The sequence below is a fragment of the Bos indicus genome, chromosome 7 (assembly GCF_029378745.1).
Source record: "Bos indicus isolate NIAB-ARS_2022 breed Sahiwal x Tharparkar chromosome 7, NIAB-ARS_B.indTharparkar_mat_pri_1.0, whole genome shotgun sequence".
NCBI classification, from domain to species: Eukaryota; Metazoa; Chordata; class Mammalia; order Artiodactyla; family Bovidae; genus Bos; species Bos indicus.
Genome location: NC_091766.1, coordinates 61,076,005 through 61,094,797, shown reverse-complemented (window position 1 = coordinate 61,094,797; position 18,793 = coordinate 61,076,005). Strand labels below are relative to the sequence as shown.

General features: G+C 52.4%; 1 protein-coding gene across 1 annotated transcript in view; it reads left to right on the top strand.

Moving 5' to 3' along the window:
* The window catches only part of CSF1R (colony stimulating factor 1 receptor), a 31,539-nt gene that overhangs the window by 8,500 nt on the left and 4,246 nt on the right, over positions 1-18,793 (top strand). The window contains exons 5-14 of the mRNA XM_019965229.2: positions 368-527; positions 4,859-5,045; positions 7,750-7,865; positions 7,998-8,118; positions 8,194-8,381; positions 9,971-10,086; positions 15,474-15,600; positions 15,737-15,841; positions 16,277-16,387; positions 17,076-17,238. Of these exons, the coding sequence (XP_019820788.1) occupies positions 368-527; positions 4,859-5,045; positions 7,750-7,865; positions 7,998-8,118; positions 8,194-8,381; positions 9,971-10,086; positions 15,474-15,600; positions 15,737-15,841; positions 16,277-16,387; positions 17,076-17,238 (1,394 nt within the window). The remainder of the gene's footprint in view (positions 1-367; positions 528-4,858; positions 5,046-7,749; positions 7,866-7,997; positions 8,119-8,193; positions 8,382-9,970; positions 10,087-15,473; positions 15,601-15,736; positions 15,842-16,276; positions 16,388-17,075; positions 17,239-18,793) is intronic.

Genomic DNA, 18,793 nt, shown 5'->3' with positions numbered 1-18,793 from the left:
AAGGCCACTTCTGAGGCCCATGAATGTAAGAATTATTTCTGAAAAACTCTAGAGAGAGAAAGAGGGAGTTTTCTCAGGAGGAAATGGCAGTAGGCCACTTCTAAGAACATACTTCCTCCCCATGCCTTCTGCATGCCAGGCATAGCCCTATGCCATTTGCATTCTCCATCTCACTTACTCTTCACTACAACCCTAGAAGCATGGGCCAGTGTCAGTCCCAATTTGCAGATGAAGAAACTGAGGCTCACAGTTCAGTCCCTGCCCAAGGAAAAGCACATAGTAATCCTTAAAGGCTGAGAATTAGAACCCAGCTCTTTCTAATTCCTAAATGACCTCTGTATACCATTTCTGTTCCTTCTGGATGCAGCTCGCAATCTCTCAACAATCCGACTTCCGTGACAACCGTTATCAAAAAGTCCTGACTCTCGAACTCGATCACGTAGGCTTCCAAGATGCTGGCAACTACACCTGTGTGGCCACCAATGCCCGGGGCGTCCACACTACCTCCATGGTCTTCCGGGTGGTAGGTGAGCATCGGGGTGGTGGAGGGTCAGCACAGATCCTGGGGAGAGGGGGTGCATATGGGGATTGAGAAAGAGGGAGCTGATGTTAAAAAAAGGAGTAGACACTGTTGGAATAGCTCACTAGAATCCCCCTTTTCTCAGCCTGGCTAAGGAGCCATGTCTGTGTCAGCCCTCTGATTGATTCTCAGAGTCCTCCCTCTCTCCCACCTTGGAGGTCCCACAGTGCACGGCTGCATCTCATTCCAGCATCATTTTGTTGTGTTTTGGGATTGATGTCCAGTAGGTCCCTCCTGGACTTTGCTGTTCACTCATTCATTCATTCCTGCATGCCTGGGACTCACATCACATGGGCATGTGAATAGACAGCAGGCACCCTGGGTGGGCATGCAAGAAGCCTGAGGTGTCCTGGGAACACCAAGGGGGACTCCCCAACAAAGGCTTGGACTAAATGGACTCTAAGCTGGGACCAGAAGAATGGAGGTGGGTTAGTCAGGCAGAGGGGAGGGGAAGGAAGGGGAACAGCACTTCAGCAGAGGGAACAGCATATGCAAGGCTCAAAGGCAAAGAGAACAAGAGCATCTGAGGCATCCAGAGAAACCGACGACAGCAGGGACACGAAGGGGTGGGCGGGGCGGGGGGATGGTCATAGGAAAGCGGGGCGGAGGGTAGTATCCGAGAGCAAGTTGAATGGGTAGCTTGCATCATCTCTGGTTGGGCGGGCATCAAAGGTCTTAAGAGGAGAGTGATGGGATCAGATGGCAGAGAGGATGCAGGAGCTGTAGCCAGGAGCCCACGGTCCTGAGCCACATTCCAGCCTGCCTTCACCAATGACGGAGGTAGGTTGCTTAAACTCTTTCCCCATCCACAAAATAGGGATCCTAACAGTAACTGTCTCATAGGTTTGCTCTGAGAATTCATTGAATGTATCTGAACTAACTAGGGCAGGGCCTGGCACAGAGTAAACACTCAGTGTGCCTGAGGAGATGTCATTCGAGAAAGCTCTGCCCTGTGTCATGTGGATTGGATAGGAGACTTGAGGCTGGAGGCCCATCAGGGCAGTTAACGTGGTGTTCCAGGCCAGAGATGGCGAAGGGTGCTGGACTATGGTGGGGACCCTGGAGAGTCTGTTATCCAAAACAATCTAGGCGGGACAATGGCTGCTGGGACAAAGCAGAAAGGAGCCAAGATGACCAGAGTGATTGGGGAGGAGGCAGTGACAGTCACTGGGCTGAGAATCCCAGAGCAGAGGGCAGCTTCTTCAGGGTGGGGACGGGTTCAGAGTGCTTTCAGTTTGGCCACATCTCATGTATTAAGCTGGGAGCCTGAGGGGAGGCGGGAGGGCGAGCCTAAGAATCATTACCCTCACAGAACAAGTAATACAACAGGCTTGCAGGAGCACCTAAGCTCTGTTGTGGGCCCATCCTGTGCCAGCAGCTCTGAGGGCTAAAGCAGGAGAGAACAGTGAACTGTCTTCCAGTTATGGATTCTAATCCTATCTATTTTGTAGTGCAGACCTACAGTAGTCAGTCAACAACAGATGTTGTTTTCCTTCACTCTGCCCGCTAGATCCTTTTTAATGCAGGGGATCCAGTTACAAATGAGAGAGAAAATGTCCTGCCCACATGGAATTTGTATTCTTGTTGGGAGAAGACAAGCAATAAGCAAAGTAAATTATGAACAAGACAATTGGATAGGGTTTTCAGCTTAAAATCGGGTGATCATCAAGGAAGACTTACTGGGAAACTGACATTTGAGCAAGGACTTGAAGTTGGTGAAGGACCAAGCCATGTAGAACCTTGGAGAAGAGAGCTGCAGACAGAGGGCAAGCAGTGTTTTTAATGTGGGTCCAAGCTCACCACATGCAAGGAGTAAGTCAGCCAGTGTAGCTGGATGGAGCTTGAGAGCAAGTGTAGTACATGATGACATCAGAGGTGAAGGAGAAGGTCCCGGGAGGCCAGCGTGAGACCTGGGCTTTTCTTCTTGAGAGGGGATACCATTGGAGGGTTTGAGCAAAGGAGTGACATGATCTGACTTGAGGGTAGCAAGATGTAATATGGCTTTCTGGTGCTTTGTTGAGGACTGTCTATTGGGAGACGAGGGTAGAAGCCAGAAAACTGTTAGGAAACTCCTGCTACTAGTTTGAGCCACAGGTGATGGTGGCTTGATTAGGGAGGGATATGGTGGAGGTGATGGGAAGTGGCTGGAGTTTGGATGAATGAACGGCTGGCTGGCTGGCTAAGGGAGAAAGAGAGAAGAAAACAGCCTTGCCCTCAAAGCTCACAAGCCTGGAGAGAGAAGACAGCTACCTAAAGGGAGGACCAGATGCATGAAGAAGTGTGGTGGTGGTGGTGGTTTAATCGCTAAGTCCTGTCCGACTCTTGCGACCCCGTGGACTGTAGCCTGCCAGGCTCCTCTGTCCATGGGATTCTCTAGGCAAGAATACTGGAGTGGGTTGCCATTTCCTTCTCCAGGGGTTCTTCCAAACCCAGGAATTGAACCTGGGTCTCCTGTACTGCTGGCAGATTCTTTACCAACTGAGCCACCAGGGAAGCCCGAAGCAGTGTAGATGTGGTGCCTAATGACTGTACAGTCTCAAAGGGCCGCAGCTGGTATCCTGCTAAGTGAAATAAATCAGACAGAGAAAGACAAGTACTATACGATATTGCTTATATGTGGAATCTTAAAAATACCACAAAGGGACTTCCCTTCTGGTCCAGTGGTTAAGATTTCACCTTCCAATGCAGGGGCTGTGGGCTCAATCTTTGGTTGGGGAACTAAGATCCCACACGCTGCAGGATGCAGCCAAAAACTTAAAATAAGTAAAACTTGGGGAAAAGATCCTTTAAATATAAATAAATTTAAAAATTTAAAATACCACAAATTAATGAATATCACAAAAAAGAGGCTGACTCACAGAGAACAAACTAGGGGTTACCAGTGGGGAGAGGGAAGGTGGGGGGCCATATAGCAGCTGGGGATTAAGAGGTAGAAACTTTTGTGTATAAAATCAATAAGCTACAGGATGTGTTATACAACACAGGGAACATAGTTAATAATTTTTAACAACTTTAAATGGAATATAACTTTTAAAAATTGTGAATCACTATGTTGGATAGCTGAAACTTATCAAATATATATCAACTATACCTCAGTTTTTAAAAAAGCAAAACGAATCCAGAGGAGGGAGCACTCCTTTACCCTGGAGTGATGGATGGAGTCTCCCTGATGGGGGAGTCTTAGAGAATGAGAAGGATCTAAATAGAAGAAAGGAAGAATATGGGGTTCCTGGTGGAGGAAATGACTTGAGCAAAGAGCCCATGTTGGAACTACTGTGGGGTGTTCTGAGGATATGAGAACACCAAGATGGGTGGAGAATTGTGTGTGTGTCTGTGTGTGCACATGTGAGTAGGAAGAGGGGCCATGGCTAGATGGGCATAAAGTGAAAGTGAAGTCGCTCAGTCGTGTCCAACTCTTTTCGACACCGTGGACTGTAGCCTACCAGGCTTCTCAGTCCATGGGATTCTCCAGGCAAGAATACTGGAGAATTCAGGTATAGGTAGCAGAAATCAACTCAAACAGACCTCACCAAAAGAGGATTTTATTGGCCTTATAGCTAAAGCAAAACAAAACATGGTTATGAGCTTCTGGGACAGTTGGATTTTAATGTTCAGATGTGGACAAGAAACTATTGTTTTCCAACCCTTGGCTCTATATTTTTCTTGTGGGGCAGCACCAAGCTTGGAAACCCCAGTGGAATGAAAACTTCTCTTTTCCTCCAGTTCCAACAGAAACCATAGGAATGAGTGCCATGGACTCACTCATTCCTACCCGCAACCAATCACGATCCAAAGGGCACAGATCACCCTTATTGGTTGGCCTGGGTCACATGCCCACTTTAGCACTGGATATGGAAGTTGCATTGATTAAACTTCTACCAGAAAAAGGGGAAATATAAACTACTACCAGAAAGGGGGACATTTTTAGCTGCTAGGAAACATTTTATACAGTTATAACAAGATAGATATATTCTATTAATCTCTTTATTACATAAAAAAAGAGGTAGAGGTGCCAAGGAAGATAGGAATTTGCCCAGGTTCTTTCAGGAAATTGGAGATAAGAGTTTAAAGCCCTGAGCTTTTGAGAGGGGTGGGAGTGGTGGGAAAAAGATGAGAGAGGGCATGTTTTGGCTACAGGTCGGGTCTGTGTGACTGGCACATGCTAGCTACTCAGGGAGGGCCCAGCTGAAAGACTGGCTCCACAGGTGGATCACCAAATGAACACACAGACAGACATCTTCCCACTCATTCCAGATTTCTGTGCATTCTGCTTCCCAGACAGTGCCTACTTGAACTTAACCTCTGAGCAGAACCTCCTCCAAGAGGTGGCCGTGGGTGAAAAGCTTGAACTCAGAGTCAAGGTGGAGGCCTACCCAAGCCTGCAAAGTTTCAACTGGACCTATGAGGGTCCCTTCTTTGGTTCCCAGCCCAAGCTCAACTTTGAAACCACGAACAACACATACAGGTACCACCCAGTAGCTCCCATCTGCATGGCCCACAGCCAGACAGAGGACGCTTTAAGAGTCAGCACACTTGGGTCCTGTCTCAACCTTGACTTTCCCATTTCTAGGGCTCAGTGTTCTTGACTATGTAGAGCCTCAACATCAGTCATCTGTGTTTGAGATGTAGATGAAATTAGCGTACCCTTTGTGCTGTATCCTTGGGAAATTAAATGACGTCCTCAAGAATTCTATCCTTTCTTGGGTGTGTGCGTTCTGACAGTCACCCAAGGTCTCCTGAGCTTATTCATTCTCCTCTTTTGTGACTAATCCAAATGCAGAAGGCCATCCCCATGATTTCCACTCAGAGTCACACTCCTGATGGCAATTGCACGAGGTATCTAGAGCCACACACACAGGTTTGGGGGACTAGAGGGAATTAATATCTCTCAGTCACAGATACATCAAAAGTTCTTTAGAAACCTGTGGCCATGCACCCCTGAGAATTTCTCACCAGCTACTCTTCTCCACTGGATCAAAACTCTTCTTATGAAGGTCTGTCTGCCTGTGCACGCCCCCACCCTCCACCCCCAGAGTCCTGTGTACTCTACATGCAGAGCATTTTAGAAATGTCTTTTTGTCTCCTGTGGACTCTCTCCTCAGGGTCTTACTTTCCTGCCCAAAGTGACCTAACCAGGCAGTTTCTAAACAAGAGAGTTTTTTCCCTAAGGAGGAACACAGATAACAAGTGTGAAAATAATCATTTCTCTACCCTGTTCTACTTCTAAAATTTTTCCTGGAGTAAGAAAACAGCAACCCACTCCAGTATTCTTACCTGGAAAATCCTATGGGCAGAGGAACCCGGCGGGCTACAGTCCCTGGGGTCACAGAGGCAGACACAGCTGAGTGTGGGCACACTCCCTCCATAGCTGCTTCACAGTGCTGTGTTAGTTTCTACACGCAGCAAAGCGAATCATCTGTACGTATACACATATCCCCTCTTTTTTGGACTTCTTTCCCATACAGGTCATGACCACAGAGCATTGAGTAGAGTTCCCTGTGCTATACAGTAGCTCTCATTAATTACCTATTTTATACATAGTATCAATAATGTATATATGTCAATCCCAATCTCCCCTTTCATCCCATCTCCCTTTTCCCCCATTGATATCCACGTTTGTTCTCTATGTCTCTATTTCTGCTTTATAAATAAGATCATCTATACCAATTTTTTCAGATATAACATGTATGTGTTAATATACGATCCTTATTTTTCTCTTTCTGACTAACTTCACTCTCTATGATGGTCTCTAGGTCCAGCCACATCTCTAAAAATTACCCAACTTCATTCCCTTTTATGGCTAAGTAATATTCCATTGTATATACATACCACATCTTCTTTATCTATTCCTCTACCATTTGAATGAGAGAGTACAGGTCCATTAAAGACAGCAGAAATGTGGATCACATGCAATCACATCTTCTCCCACAACTGTGATGAACAGCCCTAATTCAGTTAAGAACCATTTCGTGTGATGTCTAAATACAGCCTCAGAGTCCTTCTCAATATAGTCTTGAGGCTACATTTCCATCATAATTGGCTCATAAGAGGAGATCTGTTGCCATCTCTATGGTAGATAATCCCCAGACATCTTCCAACTCCCAAACTCTCTGGAGTTCTCTTTCTAGCTCTGGAAGCCCAAACCTCTTTGATTCCTGGATTCCTGTTTGTTGATCAACAGAATCAACAAAGATGTTCCTTTGTCCTCATCTTCTTCTTCTAGTTCATTTCTTGTCCTTTCCAGCCAGGATTTCTAGCTTCCTCTCATCTAAAAGAGAAGTTCTGAACTGGAGTCTGCAGACACCAGGAAGGGGGCTGATCCATGGATATGTTTCAGGGGTCTGTAAGCAATAGGGACCCTGTGGAAAAGAACCAGAGAGGTGCCCTTGAATTCGGTAATCTGGGGCCTTTCAGCACAGGGCACCAAACTGAGCCCGTGTGATAGGTGTGTTCATCATGGTGATTTGGACTCAGGCAAAAAGTTAAATTCTTTCAGTTTAAGAAGCAGGTATTAGTTATCTCAAGAATTGACACATGTAGAGGGGTTCTATATACCAACGAACTGGCTGAGTAAATACCATGGGTTTTAGTCTAGTAATGGCTGCAGGTATTTTCCAATGAAGGGGCAAGTGTCTGCAATGAGTTAGGCTCTCTGAATACAGATCCCTCACGCTCACAGAAAAACAAGCAAAGGGACAGAAAGTTAAGTATCCTTGCGTAAGGTCACACAGCTGGGAAATGGCAATCCTAGGACTGGAGCCCCCTGGCTGCATCCTGCCTCCCTTCCCTCTCAAAGCCCCTCCTGGCAGGGCTGGCACTTTGGGGATAGAAGCTGACCAGGTACTGGTGTTTTCAGTGAGGACTGTTTAGCCCAGTGATGGTGGTGAAAGTAGATCCATTCAGTGAGGCTTGTGAGGCTTCTCCCCGCACTGGCACTGTATAGACACTGCCTCCACTAAAGCTCAGAACCAAAGTGCTTTGCGGATGAGAGAGGCAATTCAGGAAATCGGGTTGGTGGTTTTTCCATGTCTCAGTGGACCCAGGCTGGGTACCTGGCTCAGCCAAGGCCTTCGTGCCCCAGACCCCCGACCAAAAATAAAACCACCCCCTCTAAGGTGGTTTTCGGAACCCTCTGTCCTCACCCCAGACGGCCTGCTCCTCCCACACAGATACACCTCCAAGCTCACCCTGCCTCGCCTGAAGCCCTCCGAGGCCGGCCTCTACTCCTTCCAGGCTAGAAATGCCAGAGGCGAGGACACCCTGACCTTTGAACTCACCCTCCTATGTGAGTAGAAGGGCTTGGGGACCCAGGGTCCCTGGGGCGGCTGAGATAGACGAGCTGGGGGAGGTTGGGCTGGGGCAGAGAAGGCTCAGGGTGGGCGGTCAGGCGAGGAGACTCAGACCCTCTCTACCTCAGACCCCCCGGAAGTAGAAGTCATGTGGACCCTCTCCAATGGCTCTAAAGCCCTGCTCTGTGAAGCCTCCGGGTACCCCCAGCCCAATGTGACGTGGGTGCAGTGCAGCAGCCACACCAACAGGTAAGTGACTTCCCTCCTCACCTGGGCTCAGGGGCTGGGCACCCCAAAGCTCTGGCCACATTCTGTGCTTCCCAGATGTGATAAGACCCACGTGCTGGTCCTGGAGGAGCCGAACCCTGATGTCCTGCGCCAGGAGCCCTTCCACAAAGTGACCGTCCAGAGCCTGCTGACCCCTGGGACCTTGGAACACAACAGGACGTACGAGTGCAGGGCCCAGAACAGCATGGGGAACACCTCCGGGGCTTTGGGGCCCATCTCCGTAGGTGAGCCTTGGACCCCTGCTCCAGGCTGCGACAGGAGGGACGCCCAGGGAACTATCCCCAGCCACTCCTGGGAGCCAAGGGCCAGAGTTTCAGTGCCGAGCGGATCCCAGCCATACCGAGTCTAGCTCTCCATGTGTGACTCTAGGCCCCTTGTGACCAAAGGCAGCAAGATGGGCAGTCTAGAACCCAGAGGGCTGGAAGTAGTAGGGGGAGAAGGGCAGAGGGGAAGCAGAGATCTAGACAGAAAGCAGCCTGAAGCAGCAGCAGCCTAATCTGGCCCCTCTGCCCTTATTCCTGCGCTTGAGCTGACTCATTAGTTCACAAGTGTGCATTTGAGACTCACAGGGGAGCAGGGCCTCCCCCGGGCTTAGAGTGACAGGGACAGGCGACTAATGAACACAGGCCCTGCCCCCAACCGAGGGCCAGCCACTCCGGCCTTTCCCATCCTTCCCAGACTCCCTTCCATGAGAGACAGTCCTTTCCACCCGGGGCGCTGTGCGGTGGGGGTGGGGGGCAACTGCCACTGCAGCATTGTCTGGAGGAAGACTCATCCCTCTCTGCATTGCACAAAGGCTGCATGTGGGTGAGTTGTCTGATTCTGAGAGGCCCAAGACTGTACAGGGCCACAGCACCCTCGGTCCTCTGAAAAGCAGGTTCGGCACCCACTGTGTGCCAGGCCCAGAGAGGACAGAATGGGGCCTCCGCCTGGCTCCAAGGGGCTCCTGGTGCCCTAGCCTTGGAGTCCCAGTTCCACATGCACTGCCCTGGCGGCTGTGTCCCAAGCTGGTGGTCCTATATTACAAATAAGAAAGCCAACATGTTGCTGAAGGCTTACACTGTGCCAGGCATCGTGCCAAGCCCCTTGCAGACACTATTTCAGTACACTCACCCAACCCCAGGAAGTTGCTTTAGTGCAGCCTGCCTTCCCTCTTGGGGCGTGATGAACCTGAGGCTTTGGGAGAAGTCACAGGCTTGCTCTCACACCTCATAAGAGGTAGAAGTGAGGCTGAGTCTCAGGTTCATGCTGCTGATCTGGCCAGGGGGTGGAAATTAGGTCCTTCCCAACGCATCAAGGGAACTGGGGCTACTGATGTGGGAAGAGGAGACCTGGGTCCATGAGCCTGACTTTCAGACTCTCGGAGGGCTGTGTGGTCCCAGAGGGCACTCGGGGATGCTACAGGGACCTCCTGGGGAGGCAGATTTCAGTCCAGAAGGTCTCTCTGTCCAAGCTGGCCAGAGGTGTAGGTAATGAGCCTCCACATTGGGGGAGGGTTCAAGTCGTGGCTGAGCCCCAGAGGCTTCTTACACAGGCAGGGGGTGGGTTGCGTGATCTGAGGGGCTCCCCTGGCTGCAGAGGCTGTGAGTCTGGGCAGGGTTTAGAGCTGGGCATGAGCAGGGCTGGAGGGGGGTCCTCTCTGCCCCTGGCTAGGGGAGGGTCTGCAGGCTTCCTACTGAGAGGATACTTTGTTCAATCAACAAGAATTTCGGGGGCACCTCCCGTGTTCCAGGCCACAGGCCTGTTCCAGTGGGGCCCGGGGTCTCAAAGGCCCCTTGGACCAGCTCACGGCCCTGTCCACCCCTCCGTGCAGGAGCCTCCATGCAGCCCCGCGATGAGCCCCTCTTCACACCGGTGCTGGTGGCCTGCATGTCCATCATGGCCTTGCTGCTGCTGCTGCTGCTGCTGCTCTTCTACAAGTACAAGCAGGTGAGCCGGGGCGGGGCGGGGCGGGGCAGCACCACCGGGCCGCGAGGGTCCACCCGGCACAACCGCTCACCCGGCGGCTGGCCATTCACGACGAGAGCTCTCCAGTGGGCACCTGCTGTATGTCAGTGTGAGTGGCTGTGAGTCAAGACTCAAGCCGCTGGGGTTCTGCTCTCGTAGGCTTCGCTGTCTCGTGCAGGAAATGGCTGCTACCATGAAAGTGAGGGCGTGGATTACAGAGGAAAGATGCTGCCAGGAGAGCCGTGGGGAGTCGGGGAGGGTGAAGGTGGGATCCTCTCCCAGCTGGGGCTTCCAGGGGCACAAGAGGGGCCCCAGGGGCCAGGCCTGTGTCTCTGTCAGGTGGCAGGTGAGCTAGTGGAGGGAAGGCCTGATCATCATCATCCTCTTCATTATTTTTTAAAAATATTTATTTGGCTGTTTCAGGTCTTAGCTGTGGCACACCAGCTCTTTGGATACCCATAGGCTTCTCTAGTTGAGGTGCATGGGCTTATTCACACTTTCATATGCCCACTTAGTTGCTCCGTGGCGTGTGGGATCTTAGTTCCCCATCTAGGGATCGAACCCACATCCCCTGCATTGGAAGGTGGATTCTTATCCACTGGACTGCAAGGAAGTCCCCATCATTTTCACTGTGCATGCTAAGTTGCTTCAGTTGTATCTGACTCTGCGACCCTATGGACTGTAGCCCGCCAGGCTCCTCTGTCCATGGGATTCTCCAGGCAAGAAGACTGGAGTGGGTTGCCATGCCCTCCTCCAGGGGATCTTCCCCACCTAGGGATCTGACCCAGGTCTCTTATGTCTCCTCCAGTGGCAGGCAAGTTCTTTACCACTAGCACCACCTGGGAAGCCCCTCCTCTTCATTATTTAATATTATTACTAATCAAGTCTGCTGTTAATTGCACTTTGATGTTTAGTACCCTGCCTGTCACTTTTGAGTGCTCAATCGGTGATTGAGCAGTGATTTTAGGGGCATTTTTATGACATGTGTTACCTGTATCCTCTCATTTACCGCCCTCAGCAACCATGGCATGTGGGTAGTATCACTAACCCCATTTTACAGAGTTGGAAGCTAAGGTTCCAAGAGGTTGAGACAGATGCCCTAGTCTACAGCTGGCCAGTGGCAGAGGTTGGTTTTGAAACAGTCATTTTCTAAACCATTTTGCAAAACATGAAGTCATCTTATTTTACCCTCATGACAATCTGGAGGCAGGGACTAGAGCAGTCAGCATTCTACAATAAGGAAATGGGCTTAGCAAGGTTGAAGGACCTGCTCAAGAATCCTAATTGCTTCCCACCCCAGAGCCCACGGTCTCCACCATTTAGCTGCATTGCCTGTCTATATGAAAGACCATTTCCGGTGTGGTTGGGCACTGACAGGGCCAGGCCAGAAGGCTGCGGCAGGCCAGAAGTGAAGGGATGGTTTCTGGCTGGCAGGGAAAGGAGTCTGCTTGGAGGAGGCAGCATGGCGTGGGTGAGACTGGCCATGGAGCATGGGGCAGGCAGCCAGGGGAAGAGGAGATTCAGGGCAAGGGTGTCTCTGGGGTGAGGGCAGTGTGCACAAAGAGTGGGGAAGACCACGGGGAGCACCGGAAATACTGATGCCTGGAAGAGGCTGCAGGTGGAGGCACATTGGAGGTATGGACCCCATCCTGAAGGTTCAGGAGATGTGAACAACAGAATGAAGTGAGTTACAAATGAATAGTGCACCTGTGAGCTCCTTGCTGCCTTTTCTTCCCCGCACCTGCCTTGGGAGTTTTAGTGTAAGCAGAGGACTTGGAGTAGACAGGCGGATGCTGTGTCGGGGGTGCCCAGAGGCACACAGGGTGCTCAGTGCGTATCAGCACCCAGCCTGAGGGCGCAGCTCTGAGCGCAGCCTCCAGAATCTGGGGCCCCAGGTCAAGTCTTCAGGGATCTAGGTCCACCTCTGACACTGGCCATGAGACCTTTTGACTGGCAGACTGCAGGCTATGGGACACTCAGCAAGATCCTGGGCTTGGACAGCGCTCAGAATGGACGATGAACATGCTGGGCCCAGGAGGAAGTTGGCTGGGGAAGCTAAGTTTGCTCACACATTTTGGGATTGGAGGGCTGTCTGAGGTTGGGCATCTCCTTGACTACACGCCCAAAGTGGTTGTCGGGCACTGCTCGCCCACCTCCAGGGGGACAGGACTTCAGTCACTCTCGTGGCCTCCCGTTCCTTCTCTGAGCAGCTCTGTTGCAAAGTTCTTCCTTATATGGAGCTGAAAGCTGCCTCCCTGCACCCCACTGAGCTGCCTCCCCAGCCCTGCAGAGATTCCAGAGAAGTGTCCAGTTCCCCCTTCAGCCCTTTCTGCCTTGGACTGCCCAGGCCCCTTGGTCAGTTGTTGTTTGGGGACGCTCTACCTTCTTTTCAAGGGACCATTTTTGGAATGTGTACTTGCAGGCACCTCTTATCCCATTTAGGAAATTGAACTGGCCCCTGAGCCCACCCAAGAACAAGAGAAGGAGGGCATCCCTGGGGTCAAGATGGCCATACCCTAACGTGATGGCCATGCCCCAGGGCTTACCGTCCAAGTGTCCTTTGCTTTGCCCCTTGGGGTTCTGAGCCTCGCCCCTTCCCTGGGGAGCCAGCCTGGCTTGTCCTCACTACACAGGCCTGAGGGGAGGGTGGCCCCAATTGGGGGAAGGGTTACTTCTGTCCCAGGGCTGAGTCATCACCTTTCTGGCCCCCAGAAAGACCACAAGGGGGGCTGAGGGGGAAGAGAAAAGGGCAGGAGTCAGCAGGCTAGAGGCTAGAAGCAGGAGGGACGTGCGGAAGAAAGGATGTCTGACAGTGACAGGGAGGAGCAAGGGGGATGGTGGGAGGGGCAGTGGAGAGGCTAGAATTCTCGGGAATGGGGGCCATAAAGGGGATGCACAGGAGGGTCCCTAAGATTTCTGGTGAGAACTGTTCAGATCTTCCCCTTCCCAAGACAGAAAGCATCCTCCCACCCAGACAGCAGTCCCGCATGGGGACTTTGATGATTCCATGCCCACCTCGGTCAGCAAGGGGAAGTGGCCGGGCCCGTTACAAGGAATAAGTGAGATGACGCATGTTGAGTGTAGAGCCCAGCGCCCACTCACAGGAAGTGCTCTGCAGGCACGCACTGACAGCATTCTATTCCGAGGTCACCCAAAGGAGAGGCCCGTCTGGGCAGGAGCTCCCAGGAGCTCCATAGGAGGAGCCATGTGCAGGCGCGGCAGAGGCTGGGCAGAACGGGAGGCCGCCTTCCGAGAAGAGGGGTGGGGGCGTCTGAGACAGGCGGGAGAGAGTGGTGTCTTCCTCCAGCGATCAGGTCTGGGATTCAGAGGCTGAAGTCCCAGCCAGACAACCTCGCTTGCCTTGATCTCCCTCCCCTTCCCCACTCTCCCCTGCCCGGCTGACTCAGGCCCAGCTGCAGGGCCAGAGGAAGGAGAAGTGGCAAGGAGGAAAAGATAGCCTTCACCGCAGTGGCTCCTGGAGATAGAAGTGGCCAGGAGAGGAAAAGGAATACTTCCTGGTGCTGTCTCTGTCTTTTGAGTTGGAAAGGCAGCCACAGGCAGGGTTTGAATCCTCTGACACTCAGGAAATCTTCCTGTCCCATTTCAGGCTATCTGCTATAACTCTACCATGGCTGTCCTGACATTTACCTGTAGTCTCTTGTTCTGAATCAGAACCTGGAAGTTCTTCCTTATGTCTAACTACAATCTCTCCCTCCAAACTACCATCTGGACGTTCTTCCTGATGGCTACCTAGGAGACTTCAATCACAGGCCACCCTCCTCCCAGCACCCACTTGAGCTCCCCCCACCTTGAGGAGGGTGCCCCATGGAGGAGCCCAGCTGCTAAAAAACACAGCCCAGCTGGCCTCCATGCCCCACGAGTGACCGGAAAGAGAGTTGGACTGCTGACCCGAGGCCTCGGTGTTCTCCAACGCCCCACCCCAGCTTCCACTTTCCACCTAAACTCTGTCTTCCATCAGCACTTCTCGTGGGCACCCCCTGGCATCATGCCCCCATGCAGCTGCCACCCTGGGCAGGAACGAGAGCGGCAGCCACTCCCCTGTAGGGCAGGCTCTGCCGCTAGCCGGCTGGTTGGAGCAGCATGGAGAGTCTGGGTGCGCCAGCTGCTCACTGTTGTGTGCGCGGGGTCTCTCTCCGTCTGTCCTTTAACTTTGTAAAGTCCGATGCATCACTTACCTGCATCAAGCCTAGGAGGTTTCTCCTGGCACTGAGAGAATTCACTCAGTGACTGGCAGCCCTCAAGACTCTCCTGCCTTCAGAACTGTGCCTGCTCGCCTCCAGCCACATGGCACCTCCAGCCCCTCAGCCTCTCCAGGACCTTTAGCACCTCCACACCTCTGTTCCCCCGCTGCTCCCCTGGCCAGCACCCTCTCACCTCCCCGGGGGCCCTCCCTGACTTGTCTTCCGATGTCCCCAGCTCCTTCTGTCCTCTTGCCCTGCTTTATTGTCTCCATTGAGCCATCTGAAAATCTATTTTTTTCTACATTTTGTATTTGCAGTCCTATGTATGTATGTATTTGAGTGGAATGCCTGTCTTAGCCACTAGAATGCAAACTCCAGGGGACAGGAACTCTGTTTTGTTCAACTCTGAATCAGTGATGCCTGAAACGAATAGGTGCTCGGTGAAGTATTTAGATGGGAGCAATACTCAGCCTCAAAAGGGGAGGAAATGTCCATAGAGGCAACCACATAGGTGAGCCTTGAAGACATCATGCTGAGTGAGACCAGACAGTCACAAAGGGACAGATTCTGCATGATTCCAATTAAATCAGGTACCTGGGGCGGTCAGATGCACGAGATAAGTGGGAGGTGGGAATGGGGAGCTGTTGTTTAGTGAGCACAGTTTCAGTTTTTCAAGATGGAAAGCGTTCTGGAGATCTGTTGCACAACAGTGTGGGTGTACGTACCACCACCGAGCAGTGTACTGAGGAATGGTTGACGTGCTGAATCTTGTTATACTTGGTATCTCAGCACCGGTGAAAATAAACTAGCTGATACTTGGATGGGAGGGTGGGTGTGTGAATGGACCTATAGTTTCACCCTCCCTCCTAGCTCAGGAATTACCATTATCAGAGCTGTCAAGACCCTCAGACGTGGTCCTAAATCTTTCAATATACAATTAGGGAAACTGAGGCTTGAAGAATGGATGGTCCCTTTGTAAGGCCAAGCCAGACAGGGACTGGGCTCTCGGTGCCATAGGCACGGGGTGACCCGGCCCCTCTCACCACCTCCGTGCGCTGTGCGGTGGGACTGCCCAGCCCCTGTCCTCCTGGGTCGGGATGATGTCCCAGACCCACCTGGCAGGCCCAGCTGACCCTTCCTCCCCTTCCCCTCCCCACCCCCCAACAGAAGCCCAAGTACGAGGTGCGCTGGAAGATCATCGAGAGCTATGAAGGCAACAGCTACACCTTCATCGACCCCACCCAGCTGCCCTACAATGAGAAGTGGGAGTTCCCCCGGAACAACCTGCAGTTTGGTGAGCTGGGGTCTCTGCACCCACCACGCCCTCCTGTCACAGGGCCAGCATGGGTGGCAGGGAGCCTGTGGGCCCTTAGAGAGAGGCCCTTCTGGCACCCCAGGACCTGAGAAGGCTGTGTGTGTGTGTGTGGCAGGTAAGACCCTTGGAGCCGGCGCCTTCGGGAAGGTGGTAGAGGCCACGGCTTTTGGTCTGGGCAAGGAAGATGCTGTCCTGAAGGTGGCTGTGAAGATGCTGAAGTGTGAGTGCAGGAGGGGCTGGGGGATGGGGGAGCAGGTAGGAGGTGGTGGACACCACCGGGATGGTCTATCCTGTGGTCACGTGGCATCGCCCACATTTTCGGCCTGTCAGAGCCTGGGATCGCAGGTGAAGCTGCTCTGTTTCCTTTGTGAGCTCCAGGCCTCCTTTTACTCCTGGGTGTGGAAGGGCTTCTGACTGAACCCCAAAGGGGCTGGGATAAGAGGCCTCCCTGGGCTCTGGCTTGGCCCCAGCTTGGCCCAAACCAGTTCAGTGACAGGCCACCTCTCCTCTCTCCCCCCACAACTCTCATGTCATTTATTCTGCCTCTTTCGGTGTCTGATTACCTTGGGCGCTCTGGGTGCCCCCTGCTTTGCTCCTGTGTCTCCTGTGTGTGGCCCTCCATGTCCTGCCCTTTCTCTGTGGCCCCACCTCCCAGCCACGGCGCATGCTGACGAGAAGGAAGCCCTCATGTCAGAGCTGAAGATCATGAGCCACCTGGGCCAGCACGAGAACATAGTCAACCTCTTGGGAGCCTGTACCCACGGAGGTGAGGGGCCCTGGCAGGCATGCGGGGCCACAATCTTGGGTGTCTGAGGGCCCCAGGGCGGCCTCACACCATCCATCTTCCCCTTCCCATCCCCACAAAGTGAAGGTAGGATCCCTGTCTGGGCACCCCTTGAATTCCTAGGCCAGACGCCTGGACTGGTCAGAAGCTGCTCGTGGATGACAGGCAGTTCTGAGAGCCCTGACCAGTGGCTCTCAGACATGTGTGGACATCAGAGTCACCTGGAAAAGGAGCAAAGAAAGCAGATCTCCAGGCCCTACTCCAGGGAGTCTGATGCTGTGGGTCTGGAGTGAGGCCCTTCAAATCTAACTTTAAGCCCCCACTCAAAGAGACTGGGCACTCACTGCAGGGCCCATAGAAGTGTCCTAGGATCAGTTGGGATTCAGCCCACCCCATTCTCTTCTCCCATAGCAGCTTTGACTTACATGGAACTGCCTTAGTTTTCCTTTGAAGAAAGAATTCTTCAGCTAGTTTTTCGGAGGGCCCTCTGCTCTAGACAGATGTGGTCACTGAGGCCCAGAAAGCATGGAGGGCTGCTTATAGACAAGCAGGATTAGAACCTGGGGCTCCAGAGTCACAGCCCAGGTTCTTATTGCCCTTTCCCCACATTCTTGTCCAGGTGGGGTGGTGGGTTAAGGGTGCACTGACCCCACTCTCTTGGGTGTTCTAGGCCCTGTCCTGGTCATCACGGAGTACTGTTGCTATGGTGACCTGCTCAACTTTCTGCGAAGGAAGGCTGAGGCCATGCTGGGACCCAGCCTGAGTCCAGGCCAGGATCCCGAGGCAGGCACCGGCTACAAGAACATCCACTTGGAAAAGAAATACATCCGCAGGTAGTATCCTGGCAAAGGCCAGGACTGGGAGGTGGGGCCCTGTGTCTATTCCCAAAGTCAGCTCAGGGTTGGGTGGCTGTGTGGTCTTCACCTTCCCACTCGTGCTGTGGGGAGTAGCCACCCATATTATGTGGGCACTTCAGTTTGTCTCCTACTTATTCCTATCGTCCAGGGAATATTTGAGCCCCTACTATGTTCCGGGAGGATAGCGGGCAGAGATAGGCAGCTCACAGTCTGGTGGAGTCAGGTGTTAATCATTTTATCGTGCATATAAGATCCATTCAGGGCCCTAGAGACGGACAAGTCTTGGGGATAACGGCCCTATTTCTCCCATAGCGCCCATCCCAATTTTGAGTAGCCATGGGGACGTGGGATAGAGTCTGTTCCTTGTTGGATGAGAAGGTATCATCCAACACAAGGTTATCACGGCAAGCTGTGGCCAGGTCCTTGGTCCACGTGGGCCTGTTTCCCCAAGAAGCCATCCAGGCTGAACCTCTGAGCCTCTGCTCTCTCGCTCTGTAATGCTGTGATTCCTGGAAGCCACCCAGAGGCAAGTGGACAGAGCCACATGGGGAACCACAGAGAGGAAGTGGCCAGTTTTGTGTCACACACGAGTCAGAGGCAGAGGCGGAGCCTGGTTGGACCCTGCTGCTGCCGTCTTGTCCAGTGCTCACCTAAGCCATGCTGCTCTCCTGCAAGCCTTGGACTCAGGGCCTGTGAGGCTTCTGGGCCAGGCTGCTGGGAGCTGCAGCAGGATCAGGAGAAGGGTATACACTGAGCTCCTATTTTACCACTGTCAGCTACCCAGCCTGGGAAGCCAGAAGGGGAAGGAGACCATGTCACTCTATCCAGTGACCTTGAGCACGCGGGCTGGCAGGATCTGCTTCCTCTTCGGAGTTCTGACACCCTTTGGAGAGGGTGGCTCATGCTGGGCCTCAGCAGGCTGGGAACTCAGGCCAGATCAACTTGAAATGAAAACAGAAGTCAAGTGTTAGCTTCCATTTTCACGATTTCAAGAGCAAGTGGCATGTGAACCAATCCTGCTAATGGGATCCCAGGCTACATTAATAGAAGTATAGTTTCTAGACCAAGGGAGAGAATAGTTTTTCGATGGTCAGACCATAAGTAAAACACTGGATTATTTTTCTGGGAACACTAGAGTAAGGACATCATCATGGTGCTCATCACAGCAGGGGCAGGAGGTGAGAGGTCCAGGCTCCTATCTGGTTGAAACATTAGAAGGTGCTTCTCAATCTTAGCAGCTACCCAGAGCACACGCTCATAGTCTTCTGAGTGCTGTTAGCAATGTACAATCTCAGGCCCCTCCAGCCTTGCAGTCAGAATCTGCGTTCAAGTAAGATTCTCCAGGTGATTCACATGCACGGGAATTAGTTTAAGAAGCTCTAGACCAGGCCTCCACTCTGGCTGCACACCAGAACTGCCTAGAGAAAACTGGTAAGCGGGAATGACTAGGTTTTGTCCCTAGTTTCCAGTCTTTGGTCTGAGGGGGTCTGAGTATTTGGAGCTTCTCAGGGTGAAGCCAGAAGGGAGAGGC